General features: G+C 40.2%; 1 protein-coding gene across 3 annotated transcripts in view; it reads left to right on the forward strand.

Annotated features, from left to right (window-relative positions):
- The window catches only part of oxr1a (oxidation resistance 1a), a 668,289-nt gene that overhangs the window by 615,438 nt on the left and 38,822 nt on the right, over positions 1–14,029 (forward strand). For all 3 annotated transcript variants that reach the window (XM_034173809.1, XM_034173811.1, XM_034173810.1), the window contains 2 exons: positions 692–1,383; positions 3,423–3,588. In XM_034173809.1, coding sequence (XP_034029700.1) covers positions 692–1,383; positions 3,423–3,588 — 858 coding nt within the window. The remainder of the gene's footprint in view (positions 1–691; positions 1,384–3,422; positions 3,589–14,029) is intronic.

A 14,029-nucleotide genomic window follows, 5' to 3' on the forward strand; every position in this document is an offset into this window, starting at 1 on the left:
GTTAAAAACAAACAAGCAAGCAAGGACTATGGCAAGGCTGGTCGTGATGACATAAAGGTACGACGAACTGGCGAAGACAAGAGGGAAAACAAATTGCTTAAATAACACAAGTAATGAGGGAAAAATTAGGAACAGGTGTGATGGAAGATTCAGATAAGAGGCGTGGCAAACAAAAGGAGAACACACCCAGACCCAAACCCCAGACACAAGACAAGAGCGGGCAGTAACCGGAACACAAAGCAAAACAAAACCTGAATACAAAGCAATAAAAAACCCAAACATGAACATAAAGCAATAAAATCCCCGGCATAAATAAAACACCATATGACAAATGTGTGACCTCGTGTTTTTGATGCTAGGTTTCGTCTGCTAGAATAATTTTTTGTCAACTGATTGCTTGCTTACTTCTGCTAGTCCTGACCTGAATGGTGGCAATGTTACCATGAATTGTCTTTAAGAACATGGTCAATTAAGAATAAAAGCTAAGACACCACAAAGTTGACACGTGGCAGGATTTATCTGTTTTGGTGGAAGGACACATTTTATAGTTTTCACTTTCAGCCTGAATGCTAGGGCACTAATCATACTATTATGGCATTCCAAATAGACTTGGGTTCAAACATTACTCTGAAGAAGCCTTTTGTGATACTTATATATATCATACTTATGCAGTTGTATCTCATCTTTCCAGTGATCTTGAGCCTTTACCAGCTGAGAGACTTCCCTCAAAGCAAAAAGATGGAGAGCAACCCCTGATGGAGGCTGAAGCCAATGACAGTGGCAGCACAGCCCCACGCAGCACCAAGGGCTCCTTCTCCGAAGATGTCTTCACCGAGTCAGAGCTGTCCCCCATCCGTGAGGAGGAGCAAACGTCAAATGAGGATAGCCATCTGGACAAGTCCTCTGGAGCTTCCACAGAGTCTGTACAAACCGTGACCCAGGTGGAGGCTGCTGGTGTGGACCCCCAGGCTCCAGACAGCAGCTGCGGTTCAGTCAGCCAGCCACAGGAACCCAGCGCGGTGAAAGCTTCTGCTACAGAAGAGGACAATCCACTAGACACTGCCACAGAAAACAGCCAGTCCCCAATGGTATCCAAGCAGCACAGTGAGGAAAAGCCACCAAGCACACCCGCCACCGCCGCCACAACAACCACCAGCAGCACTACTAACCAGGGCCACGGCCCCAGCAGCACTGCCTCTCGTCCAGACTCACAAAGCTCAACCACTCCAGGTGACACAGATGCCACCGCTGTCTCAGCCAGTCCACAGGGGCAGTCCTGTGAGGGGGCGGAGCTCTCCACAACGGACTGTATGCAACAAAGCAAAGAAGAAAAGGATAGTTTTGAGGAGTCACAACAGGATGGTGCACAGAACTCTGCAGAAGGTAGATGCACTTTGATTGCAGAAATCCTGTAGGTTTATTTCTTGTTAAAATAAGAAAACACCCAAATTATACCTTTAAAAAAAGGTAAGGAGATAAAAATGGCCTCGTATTCTCTGACGTACCAGAATCCTGCCACTCAGAATTACTTTTGTCATGTCGGTTCGTGATAACCTTTACAGGTCCACTCTGCCTTGCTGCTGGTAATTGGAATGTAAAGAAGGGAAACGAGCAGCTGTTCTGTTATCAGTACGGTGGAGCGCGGGTGGGTTTTTGTGTCGCGCTTTGATCTCTAGCTTTGGTGGTCTCAGCTGTTCCTCCAGGCGAAAAGCTAAAGCCAATCACACGCACAAATGCCACAAACATACCTTAAATGATTAAAGCTGAGCTGAAAACCACACAATGGTTATTTATGTTTTTTGGTCTTATCGCTTTTTTTCTAGTGAAGAATCACGACTTGTATTGCAGTTTGAACTTAAATTAAAACCACATTCTTTGAACACCAACATCAGCAACATTTGTGCTCACCTGTTTTTTTTTGTTTTTTTTTTTTATGCCTTCTGTTCCTGCCCCTCCACCCCGCCACCATAAAATGTGCTGCTTTGCACGTTGTTGTTTTATATGAACTTCTGGAAAACCGCTCGAAGCAGCAACCAGCAACGTTTCAGGGAGCTGTTTCACAACAAGAACCTCCCACGTGAGTGGTTCTGTGGTGCCAAACAGACATCAAAGAAACATTGGAGAAAAAAAAATTCAAAGATAGAAAATGAAATACTTTTACACAAGCTGTTACACATTAATTACTTGACAACACTTTTAAAAAATTCCAGGTTCGCTATATTAAGTTTCTACAATTATTTCCTTTAAACTCACACTGAAAACAAATCTCTGCAACCTGACATAAATGACATGAAAAAAAATCAAAGCCAAAATAGGGGTTCCAAAAGTGACAGTACCCTACAGGGTAACATAACTAAACCATCACTTTTCTGTCCAGTTTACTTTTAAAAAGTGAGAGGATAAACACATGAGCATTTCCAACTCACTGAATAGGTTTTAGACTTTGTTTATGTCAATCATGAAGAAATACATACTGTGGTACTGTCTTGTAAATCTCTTTGGAGTAGACACTGATCACAAACTGAGTGCAAGAAGGAGACAAAAGTGTGGCAGTTCTGAAGAAGTTACAAAAATAAAATAAAATTACAGACATCTGAGGTGACTTTCCTGGCAGGTCGCTTATTGCTGTATGTGATGTCTGCACAACTGGTGAAAAATATTCAGTCAAAAAAATAAAATCTCAGCAAGGTCATCTTATATCCAGTTTGCAGCTGCTAGATGAGAACATGAAAGACCAGTTTTATCACAATCGAATCAATATTTATTTAGCCCCAGTTTGTGTCTTTGTACCTGATGGAGGACTTTGATACCTGCTGATCTCATTTGTGTCGGTTGATGTGGCGCATAGCTGTTTTGTCAGAAAGACCTGTTTCCCTCCAGGTAGAAAGAGGCCAAATCAGCAGGAGAGATATTTATCATTTTCTTTCTCGCAATTATAATCCCGCAGAGAAGCTGGGCTGCATTAACTCTTCCTGCTCTCGGTCACCTCAGCAGGGCCGCCTTTTATTCTCGGCACATTAACGCCACCCACACAAGCAACATGCAAAAACAAACGCTGCTGCAAAAGCAGTGGTTTTTAAGCAGCTTTTTGTCTTGTTATGAGCCGACTCTGAAAAGTCGGTGCCGTGGTGGACTCTCTGCAGCTGTGACCTCAGAAAGGATGAATTCTAATGTAAAGCAGGCTGAACACTCACTGCTACTTTTTTGCGTTTATTTAGGTCATCTGTTATGTTTGCAACACAGAATGAATGAGGCTGGCTGAAATAATGCAGGCAGTATCAGACAGAAAATTAGGCACACCTAATCAAACAGGTATTTTCTTTTGAAGCGATGAACTACATCGTTTTGCTGTTAAATTGCTCCTTGTTCACTTATCAGTGTTTTCATGCTTCTGTGACCATGTGAAGTTTTCTTTTTGCTAGGCACGGGCTCTGCAGAGAAGCCAAAGCACCGCTCACACAAGTTCCTCTGTCTACGAGTGGGGAAACCCATGAAGAAGACGTTTGTTTCCCACGCCAGCGCCTCCATGCAGCAGTACGCCCAGCAGGGCAAGAAACACGAGTACTGGTTCGCCGTGCCACAGGAAAGGTCAGCTCTGGTCTGCTGCCGCCCACTGATTCTGATTCCAGTGCCGATAAATACGAGCTCGTTGTTTCTGTGTTAGCAGACATTTAGACTGGAAGGACACCCATCAGCATGCAGACCTTCAACAAGGCTCAGAATTACCAGTGTTATTATTAAAAAAAATTCATAGTTCTGTTCTTGTATTTGGACAGAAGCACAAAATACGATGCATTCTATTCTAGGCTTCTCACGTTATGTGCAGAACAGGTAGCTCTGTAGGATAGGAATTACTATACCATTATATAGACTGGAGGTTCAATTCCAGGTGTTTGTCATGCTAGCTGTCTGTGTCTTTGGTCAAGACACTTCATCTGCATTGTCTCAGTCCACCCGGCTGTAACTGAGTAACAGTCTTGTGTAACCTGTGACAGAGTGGCATCCTGTCCAGGTGGCGTCATAGACTCTCATTCACTTCATGCTGAGGTATCTTATACTGTACTTATTTTCACTTCTTCTGTGAATTAGATATCCTTGCTTTGCTGCCCTGTAATTTAATTTCAGTTCACTTTATTTATACAACTCAAGTTGCCCCAAGGCATTACACACGAGCAAGGTCCAGACCATAACCACCCTATGAGCAAGCATGCAAGCAAGAGTGGGAAGGAAAAACTCCTTCAAGTGTTTTTTTGGATGAACCAAATTACTCCAACCGGCATTTCAAGTAGTTAGTGTCTTTAATCTGTTTATACACATGAATCCTGCAATTAATTGACAGTGACTGTTTAGCCTGTCTAGGCGTAAATAAGCTCAGGTGACCACTCACACTCTGCCGTCAGGTGTGATGTCCTCTCTCCTCAGCGTGTTGATGTATACCATCGCCTCTTCTGGCTTATCAAAAGATTTAGTGGTGTTATTCACGGTAATCCTCAGAGTTGCAGGATAATTCAAGTCATAAGACCCTATCCCGATCGACTGGAGCTTTTTTTATGGCCTCATTAAAAGCCATACGTTTTCTCTGAGTGCTCCTGGAGAAATCCTGGAAGAACAAGATCCTGTTACTCTCATAATGGACATTCTTTGCCCGTCTGGCAGCCTCCAGCACTTGAACCCGATCGCTGTAGTGGTGAAATCTCATGTTCATGACGCGGGGATAAGGCTTACGGGGCTCGGCTCCACTCTTACAAAACCCCTGTTTGCTCTCTCCAGTTTGATTTTCCCTGCTTTGATAGTCAGTCCGAGAACCTGGGGGATCCACAACTCCATGAAATGTACGGCTGAGGTGCCCTCTGAAGATTCTGGCAAGCCAATAACCCTGACATTTGTGTCCACTGCTGAAATACGTTGTTCAGCTTCATGCACACGCTTGGTTGTATCTTACCAATCCCTTGGTAATTTTATGTAGGAAGGAGTCAAACTTGGGTTATATCATCTCAGAAATATTAAGCCATGGCCTTAGGCATCGCTGGGTCTAATTGATCAGTCTCCTTAGTTTCGGTGTCGCCATCTTGTGTTTTGCTAGCACTGCTAGCCAGCATGTTGATCTTGTCCTGGAGCTTTTTATCAGATTTAGCAGCCATTTTATCTGACGTTTTGCCCCCAAAATGCTCTAAGGACATCACATAAACGTCCAGCCTTTTTTGTAGCTAGTATGGGCTGTATCAGCTACGTCCGTCAGGATATTTTGCAGTGAAAATGTGGGAGCTCACACCGAACGCTGCTACTCGTTCCGCATCACCGGAAGTCCCCCTCAGGTGTTTTTTGATTATAGGCAGACCCCTCAGGCAGGCCAGTCAGTGTCAGTGGGTGGACCTTCTCCTAGTTCCTATTTATATCTCGCTTGTCCATTTCATGCCAACGCTCAGTGTTAACGTGCAGTTCCAAGGTGCTCAACTGCACACTGGAAAGATGTTGGGGATTTTTACTCGAGGCTTTATTAGTCACCGTGCACAGCTTAAGGTGTTTGCATCATCTTTGCTGTCTATAATGCCTAGTGATGCTGGAGAGCAGTGACGAGGCTGATTTGTAAGGAACCCCCGTGACCCCCAAAACACGATAGTCAGCTACCGAGCGGCAGTGTTTGAGACCAATCAAATATTTGTTCTTTGTCAGGTCTGACTCCCACTGCGGCGTGCGCCCATCTCTCAGACAGCAGTATAATTCATTATTCATTTACTCTGCAGGGAAACAGACGCACACTTTATTGCTGCACAGGATCTGCAGTCTGTGGGAATCTTTGCTCCAGTATTTTATCCTCTCAATGTCTTTTACCCACTTTTAGAAGTTCTTGAACTTTTTTTGTCATGCACTGAATTTGCAATGTTTTGAATCAGATGGCATAACTATAAAGACACAAATAGCTTTCGTGTGTTTACGCCTTTGCTCAGTCTGGAGCTTGAGTTGCACAGTCAGCAGGACAGTGCTGCTCTGGAAGGAGGGATGCAGCAATAAATAAATAAATAAATAAAAGGACTGTCTCACTGGGTGCACAATCTTTATATACAGTAGTGTTCAGAATAATAGTAGTGCTATGTGACTAAAAAGATTAATCCAGGTTTTTAGTATATTTCTTATTGTTACATGGGAAACAAGGTACCAGTAGATTCAGTAGATTCTCACAAATCCAACAAGACCAAGCATTCATGGTATGCACACTCTTAAGGCTATGAAATTGGGCTATTAGTAAAAAACAAAAGTAGAAAAGGGGGTGTTCACAATAATAGTAGCATCTGCTGTTGACGCTATCCTGTGTCACTGTGAAACTTCTTAAACAAGGTCACCTCACTAAGCCTTCAGATATGTTCAGCATTGATTATGTTTGAATTCTGATTGTGGTCAAAAAGGGGCTGAGCCTGTGAAGCCTACCGACACGAGGGCTTGATGGATTGTGATGAAACTTGCTGCTTAAGTAGATTATACTTAAAAACTCCTGCTCATGTTCAAGGTTGGGCTAGGCAGTACAGGTTAGAGTCAGTACTGCAGTCTGTTTGCTGTGTCTTTGAGTGATTCTCTATATTATTCAATATTATTGCAACTGTAAATGTAGAATGTTTTGTCACTTGCTTGCACCAGTGGATCAGTTTTGTGTGATTTGTTGTGAGGAAGTTCTACAGTAGTGTTCAGAATAATAGTAGTGCTATGTGACTAAAAAGATTAATCCAGGTTTTGAGTATATTTCTTATTGTTACATGGGAAACAAGGTACCAGTAGATTCTCACAAATCCAACAAGACCAAGCATTCATGATATGCACACTCTTAAGGCTATGAAATTGGTCTATTAGTAAAAAGAAAGTAGAAAAGGGGGTGTTCACAATAATAGTAGTGTGGCATTCAGTCAGTGAGTTTGTCAATTTTGTGGAACAAACAGGTGTGAATCAGGTGTCCCCTATTTAAGGATGAAGCCAGCACCTGTTGAATATGCTTTTCTCTTTGAAAGCCTGAGGAAAATGGGCCGTTTAAGACATTGTTCAGAAGAACAGTGTAGTTTGGTTAAAAAGTTGATTGGAGAGGGGAAAACTTATACGCAGGTGCAAAAAATTATAGGCTGTTCATCTACAATGATCTCCAATGCTTTAAAATGGACAAAAAAAAACAGAGACGTGGAAGAAAACAGAAAACAACCATCAAAATGGATAGAAGAATAACCAGAATGGCAAAGGCTCACCCATTGATCAGCTCCAGGATGATCAAAGACAGTCTGGAGTTACCTGTAAGTGCCGTGACAGTTAGAAGATGCCTGTGTGAAGCTAATTTATTTGCAAGAATCCCCCACAAAGTCCCTCTGTTAAATAAAAGACGTGCAGAAGAGGTTACAATTTGCCAAAGAACACGTCAACTGGGCTAAAGAGAAATGGAGGAATATTTTGTGGACTGATGAGAGTAAAATTGTTCTTTTTTGGGTCCAAGGGCCGCAGACAGTTTGTGAGACGACCCCCAAACTCTGAATTCAAGCCACAGTTCACAGTGAAGACAGTGAAGCATGGTGGTGCAAGCATCATGATATGGGCATGTTTCTCCTACTATGGTGTTGGTCCTATATATCGCATACCAGGTATCATGGATCAGTTTGGATATGTCAAAATACTTGAGGTCATGTTGCCTTATACTGAAGAGGACATGCCCTTGAAATGGGTGTTTCAACAAGACAATGACCCCAAGCACACTAGTAAATGAGCAAAATCATGGTTCCAAACCAACAAAATTAATGCCTTGCAGATGTGAAGAAATCATGAAAAACTGTGGTTATACAAATAAATACTTTAGTGATTCGCAGGATTGCTAAAAAAGCAGTTTGAACATAATAGTTTTGAGTTTGTAGCGTCAACAGCAGATGCTACTATTATTGTGAACACCACCTTTTCTACTTTTTTTTTTTGCATAGCCTTAAGAGGTTGTTTTCTGTTTTCTTCCACGTCTCTGTTTTTTTTGTCCATTTTAAAGCATTGGAGATCATTGTAGATGAACAGCCTATAATTTTTTGCACCTGCGTATAAGTTTTCCCCTCTCCAATCAACTTTTTAATCAAACTACACTGTTCTTCTGAACAATGTCTTAAACGGCCCATTTTCCTCAGGCTTTCAAAGAGAAAAGCATATTCAACAGGTGCTGGCTTCATCCTTAAATAGGGGACACCTGATTCACACCTGTTTGTTCCACAAAATTGACGAACTCACTGACTGAATGCCACACTACTATTATTGTGAACACCCCCTTTTCTACTTTCTTTTTACTAATAGACCAATTTCATAGCCTTAAGAATGTGCATATCATGAATGCTTGGTCTTGTTGGATTTGTGAGAATCTAGTGGTACCTTGTTTTCCATGTAACAATAAGAAATACACTCAAAACCTGGATTAATCTTTTTAGTCACATAGCACTACTATTATTCTGAACACTACTGTAGTCAGTTGGTCCAAGAGATTAATTTGATGTCAGTTTTCTAAAAGCAGAAATGTTCTTTAATATGAGACATAACTATGGAAACCTTTTATGAAGATTTGACAAACTTTGCATGTCTGCATGTAGTAAAGTGCACGGTGCTCCCTCATGCTGCTAATCACATTGGAATCAGACAAACAGCCGTGTCCTTTTTGTTACTCACAGCACCGTAAGCGTTTCTCTGTGATGTGATGTGCAGTGGTGATGCTGAAATCCCTCCACGCTTCATTACTCATTACGAACTTCAGAAGTCTTGCTTGTTAAAAGTGTTGTTGTTTTCATCCACAGGTTGCTTCACAACAGCTTTTTCCACCTGGAAAACACGTTTATGGTCATGCTCCGTGCTCTTGGGAATAATAGCCCAGGAACACCTCAGATTCAGTTCTAGTGTTACAAAACAGGGCTCCTGCACGTCACTACTCATTCTTTTTAACTTCTCCGTCTTGGCTTTGTGAGCTGGCAAAGGTGTGTGGGAGGAGTGATCATAAGTTGTTCAGACTCACAACACAATGGCTCATAGACCTTTTTCCTCACACACTGCTAGACTCTGTGTAGTTTGATCGAGATGGGAGATGACCTCCATGGTGTGCTGTTGAGTATTGTGGCTTTCAGTGTGAGAAGAAAAGGAGGCTGTGGAATGAGGAATGGGTCATCATACTGGATGGCCTGCCAAGTCCCCAGCAGCTCTGTGATGTCTAACACCAGCCAGATTATATACAACCCCAGTTTCAAATAAGTTGTGATGTTGTGTGGAATGTCAATAAAAACAGAATATAATGATTTGCAAATCCTCTTCAACCTATATTCAATTGAAAACACCACAAAGACAAGATATTTAATGTTCAAACTGATAGAATTTCTTGTTTTTGTGCAAATATTTGCTCATTTTGAAATGGATGCCTGCAACACATTTCAAAAAAGCTGGGACAGTGGCAACAAAAGACTGGGAAAGTTGATGAATGCTCAAAGAACACCTGTTTGGAACATTCCACAGGTGAACAGGTTAATTGGAAACAGGTGAGTGTCATGATTGGGTATAAAAGGAGCATCCCCAAAAGGCTCAGCCGTTCACAAGCAAAGGTGGGGCGAGGCTCACCACTTTGTGAACAACTGCGTGAAAAAATAGTCCAACAGTTTAAGAACAATGTTTCTCAACGTTCAATTGCAAGGAATTTAGGGATTCCATCATCTACAGTCCATAATCAGAAAATTCAGAGAATCTGGAGAACTTTCTACACATATCACCCCATTAGAGCGCTTCGCTCTCAGACTGCAGGCTTACTTGTAGTTCCTAGGGTTTGTAAGAGTAGAATGGGAGGCAGAGCCTTCAGCTTTCAGGCTCCTCTCCTGTGGAACCAGCTCCCAATTCAGATCAGGGAGACAGACACCCTCTCTACTTTTAAGATTAGGCTTAAAACTTTCCTTTTTGCTAAAGCTTATAGTTAGGGCTGGATCAGGTGACCCTGAACCATCCCTTAGTTATGCTGCTATAGACGTAGACTGCTGGGGGGTTCCCATGATGCACTGTTTCTTTCTCTTTTTGCTCTGTATGCACCACTCTGCATTTAATCATTAGTGATCGATCTCTGCTCCCCTCCACAGCATGTCTTTTTCCCGGTTTTCTCCCTCAGCCCCAACCAGTCCCAGCAGAAGACTGTCCCTCCCTGAGCCTGGTTCTGCTGGAGGTTTCTTCCTGTTAAAAGGGAGTTTTTCCTTCCCACTGTAGCCAAGTGCTTGCTCACAGGGGTCGTTTTGACCGTTGGGGTTTTACATAATTGTTGTATGGCCTTGCCTTACAATATAAGCGCCTTGGGGCAACTGTTTGTTGTGATTTGGCGCTATATAAAAAAAAATTGATTGATTGATTGATTGATAAGCGGCAAGGCCGAAAACCAACATGAATGCCCGTGACCTTCAATCCCTCAGGTGGCACTACATTAAAAACCCAACATCATTGTGCAAAGGATCTTAACTGCGTGGGCCCAGGAACACTTCAGAAAGCCATTGTCAGTTAACACAGTTCATCGCTACATCTACAAATGCAAGTTAAAACTCTACCATGCAAAGCGAAAGCCATACATCAACAACATCCAGAAACGCCACCGCCGTCTCTGGGCCTGAGCTCATTTGAAATGGACAGAAGCAAAGTGGAAAAGTGTACTGTGGTCTGATGAGTCCACATTTCAAATTGTTTTTGGAAATCATGATTGTAACGCGTCGCTGGTAAAACTCAGTTTGCAACTGTAAAATCCAGCATTAACGTGCGCATAACATCAGACACAACAGAGTTATTCCAATTCTAATCCAATTCCGACATTTGCACGGACCCGTGTCCCCAACTCAAGGCTACATCTTAATCCGCATAATAATATAGTTTGGTAAAATGCTACACAGACAAAGGGTGTGGTCAGTAGACATGGGGCCAAATACAAAAGTATTTGTATTTGAAAATACTTAAATACATTTTTCGGAGTATTTGTATTTGTATTTTCTGATTTTGATTTCAAAGTATTTGTATTTCAAATACATTGCCGATCCCAAGTATTTCCAAATACTTTTACAAATACTTTTTCAAATACTTTTCAAACTTGGGAATCTCTGCAACTCCGTGTTGAGACACACCAGAAAACTATAAGTTCCGCGTTATTGTGATTGAGATACAATAATACAATATGCTGAGACGAGAAGATTGACATTTTATCATTGTTTTGTGATATGGTGGATAAAAAAGGATGCAATATTGATGGAAACAGAATATATATTGTGATAGTTTATTGCCTGTGATATTATAATAGTGAATTTGTGATAAAACATTCAATCCTTTACTTATCAATAGTATTTGGTCATGCTATTTTCACAATAAATTGTCACCGGTTTATCAGTTTTTGTGTTGATTTGTTGTTTATAGTTCATAGAAAGTATTTGTATTTGAAATACTCAAAATATAAAGTATTTGTATTTGAAAAAGTACAAAGTATTTGTATTTGTATTTGGAATTCAAAAATCTAAAGTATTTGCATTTGTATTAAATACAATGCAAAGTATTTGACACCATGTCTGGTGGTCAGCTCATGAAAGCTTAACGTAGCAACAGCGTCTTCATGCCAAACTGGTAATTCTGTAAATAGAATCCACATCACTACTTTCGTATGGTATCTTAAATTAATCCATTTCAGTGTCGTTGCTTCACCAATTATTTTTTTTTTTTTTCTCCTTCATGTTTTATGGCAGTTGGCAACCTCTCACTCTCAGCTGATAGTGCCATTATTGACATCTGTGTTGCAACGCACGCGGACAGGGTGCGGAGTAACACATTAACACATTAAATGTGAAATGGTTTTAATATTTTGCCACAGTTTACACAATATTTTATGATCTGAAATCTCACACGATTAACCAATCAGATTTATGGAAAAAAATGTAATTTGATTAGAATGTGTCATATCTTTACTAGCATCTATAGTGTAGTATTAATTGTACAGTTATATCAACACCAGACATTCAGCACAAACACAACTGCATGCCTCTGATTTCACTTCTGAAGTGGCTCACAGCAGCCACATAGAATATCGTCCTGCTGTCTGATGGTGTCTCAAGCTTCACGTGGTTTCATAAGCTCTTATTTTTTTCTCAAGTTTTACGAGTTTGACGTGACATCATTAAATATCTGATTGCCATTATCACATTTGTGTTTCTTTATTAGCCTGCTGTAGTTTCCCGACTTGCGTCGAGTTGTGGTGAAAATATGCAAGCTGAATACGTCTTAACACCACAGGACAGGACTGCAAAACACTGTATACTGATCCAGCTGGCTGGTTGAAGTTCTGCCCAGCCCCTTTCCACTGAATAACTAGATAGTTCGTCTACCAGGACAACACGATAAATGCAGACAGCGGGGCTACTCAACAGCACCTTATTCTGGTTTATTTGTGGTAACAGTGTCATGTGTTACTGTGCAAAGCTTCCAGCTTGAAGTCTAAGAACAACATAGAAAAAAGCGATGACTATGCACACACATATCCCTCAGTATAGTAGTTATCTTGTACTGCGCCGTTTTGCCTGACATTGCAATGTTGTCATAACAACCAGGTGGTCCACACCACCTATTCATCATCATCATCATCTATTTTATTTGAGCAGAGGATAAGAAATACAGAAAACAGAAAAAAAAAAAAAAAAAAAACAATTTAACAATAACATAAAAAACAAAAAACTGAATTTACTATTAACTCAGAACATTGAATCTGCTCAAAAATGAGTGGGAGGAAGAAAACTTATTTAATCCCACCCCTTTATTCAAATTTAACATAAAGTGCATAGCTGCTTCCCGTCAATTAGATAGAAAATTAAGAAAATAATACATTTAAATACTTGTAAATTCCCACAATAGATACCAACAGCAGCAAGAAAACAATACCAGTATAATAAACAAGCGACAAGCACATACCAACAACGGTAAGAAATCAACGATACCAGTTATGGCAAAGAAAACAAACATATGATGCTCATACCAACAATGGTAAGAAAACAACAATACCAATTACGGTAAGAAAGCAAACATATAAAAAACATACAACAATGATAAGAGACAACAATACCAATTACGGTAAGAAAGCAAACATATAAAAAACATACCAACAATGATAAGAGACAACAATACCAATTATGATGAAGAACCAAACATATGAAAGAAAGAACATATAATGCACAAACCAACAATTGTGATACAGAGTCATGAGCCATGAATGTAAAATGGCTTTTATTGTTAAGTCTCAATCATTCTATACCGATCCCAGACCCTCTGTTTATAATGTGACTTGAATTCATGAATGCTTTGGCATTGCTTGAGTCTGACGTCCAAACCATTCCATAACTTTGCTCCACAGACAGACACACAAAAAATTTTCCGAGTGGTTCTAACTTTTAATAATGTGAATTTGGCAAAACCTCTAAGATTATGAACACACTCTTTAACTGAGAAGAACTTTAGAATGTTACTTGGCAGTGATTTGTTAAATACCTTAAATAAAATCTGTAATGTAGAATATTTTACAAGATCATGAAATTTAAGCAATTTTGATTGCATAAAAACATTATTGCTATGTTCTAAAAATCCAACTTTATGTATGATCCTTATTGCTCGTTTTTGTAGTATAAATAGTGGTTGTGTTGAACATTGATAGTTGTTACCCCACACTTCAACACAATATGTTAAGTATGGGAGAACTAAAGAACAGTATAATGTATGGAGTGCATTATGATCAAGAAATTGCTTTACCTTATTCATAATAGAGAGGCTTTTTGAAATTTTCATTTTTATGTGTCTGATGTGGGCTTTCCATGTTAATTTACTGTCTATTATTACTCCTAAAAATTTGTTTTCAGCTGAGTTTTCAATTTGGACACTGTCTATACATATTTGTAATTTAGATTTAACCTTATAATTACCAAATATCATTGCTTTTGTTTTATTTAAATTTAATGATAATTTGTTACTGTCCATCCATTTTTTTATTTTACTTAGTTCG

This window comes from Thalassophryne amazonica, chromosome 7 (assembly GCF_902500255.1).
Source record: "Thalassophryne amazonica chromosome 7, fThaAma1.1, whole genome shotgun sequence".
NCBI classification, from domain to species: domain Eukaryota; kingdom Metazoa; phylum Chordata; class Actinopteri; order Batrachoidiformes; family Batrachoididae; genus Thalassophryne; species Thalassophryne amazonica.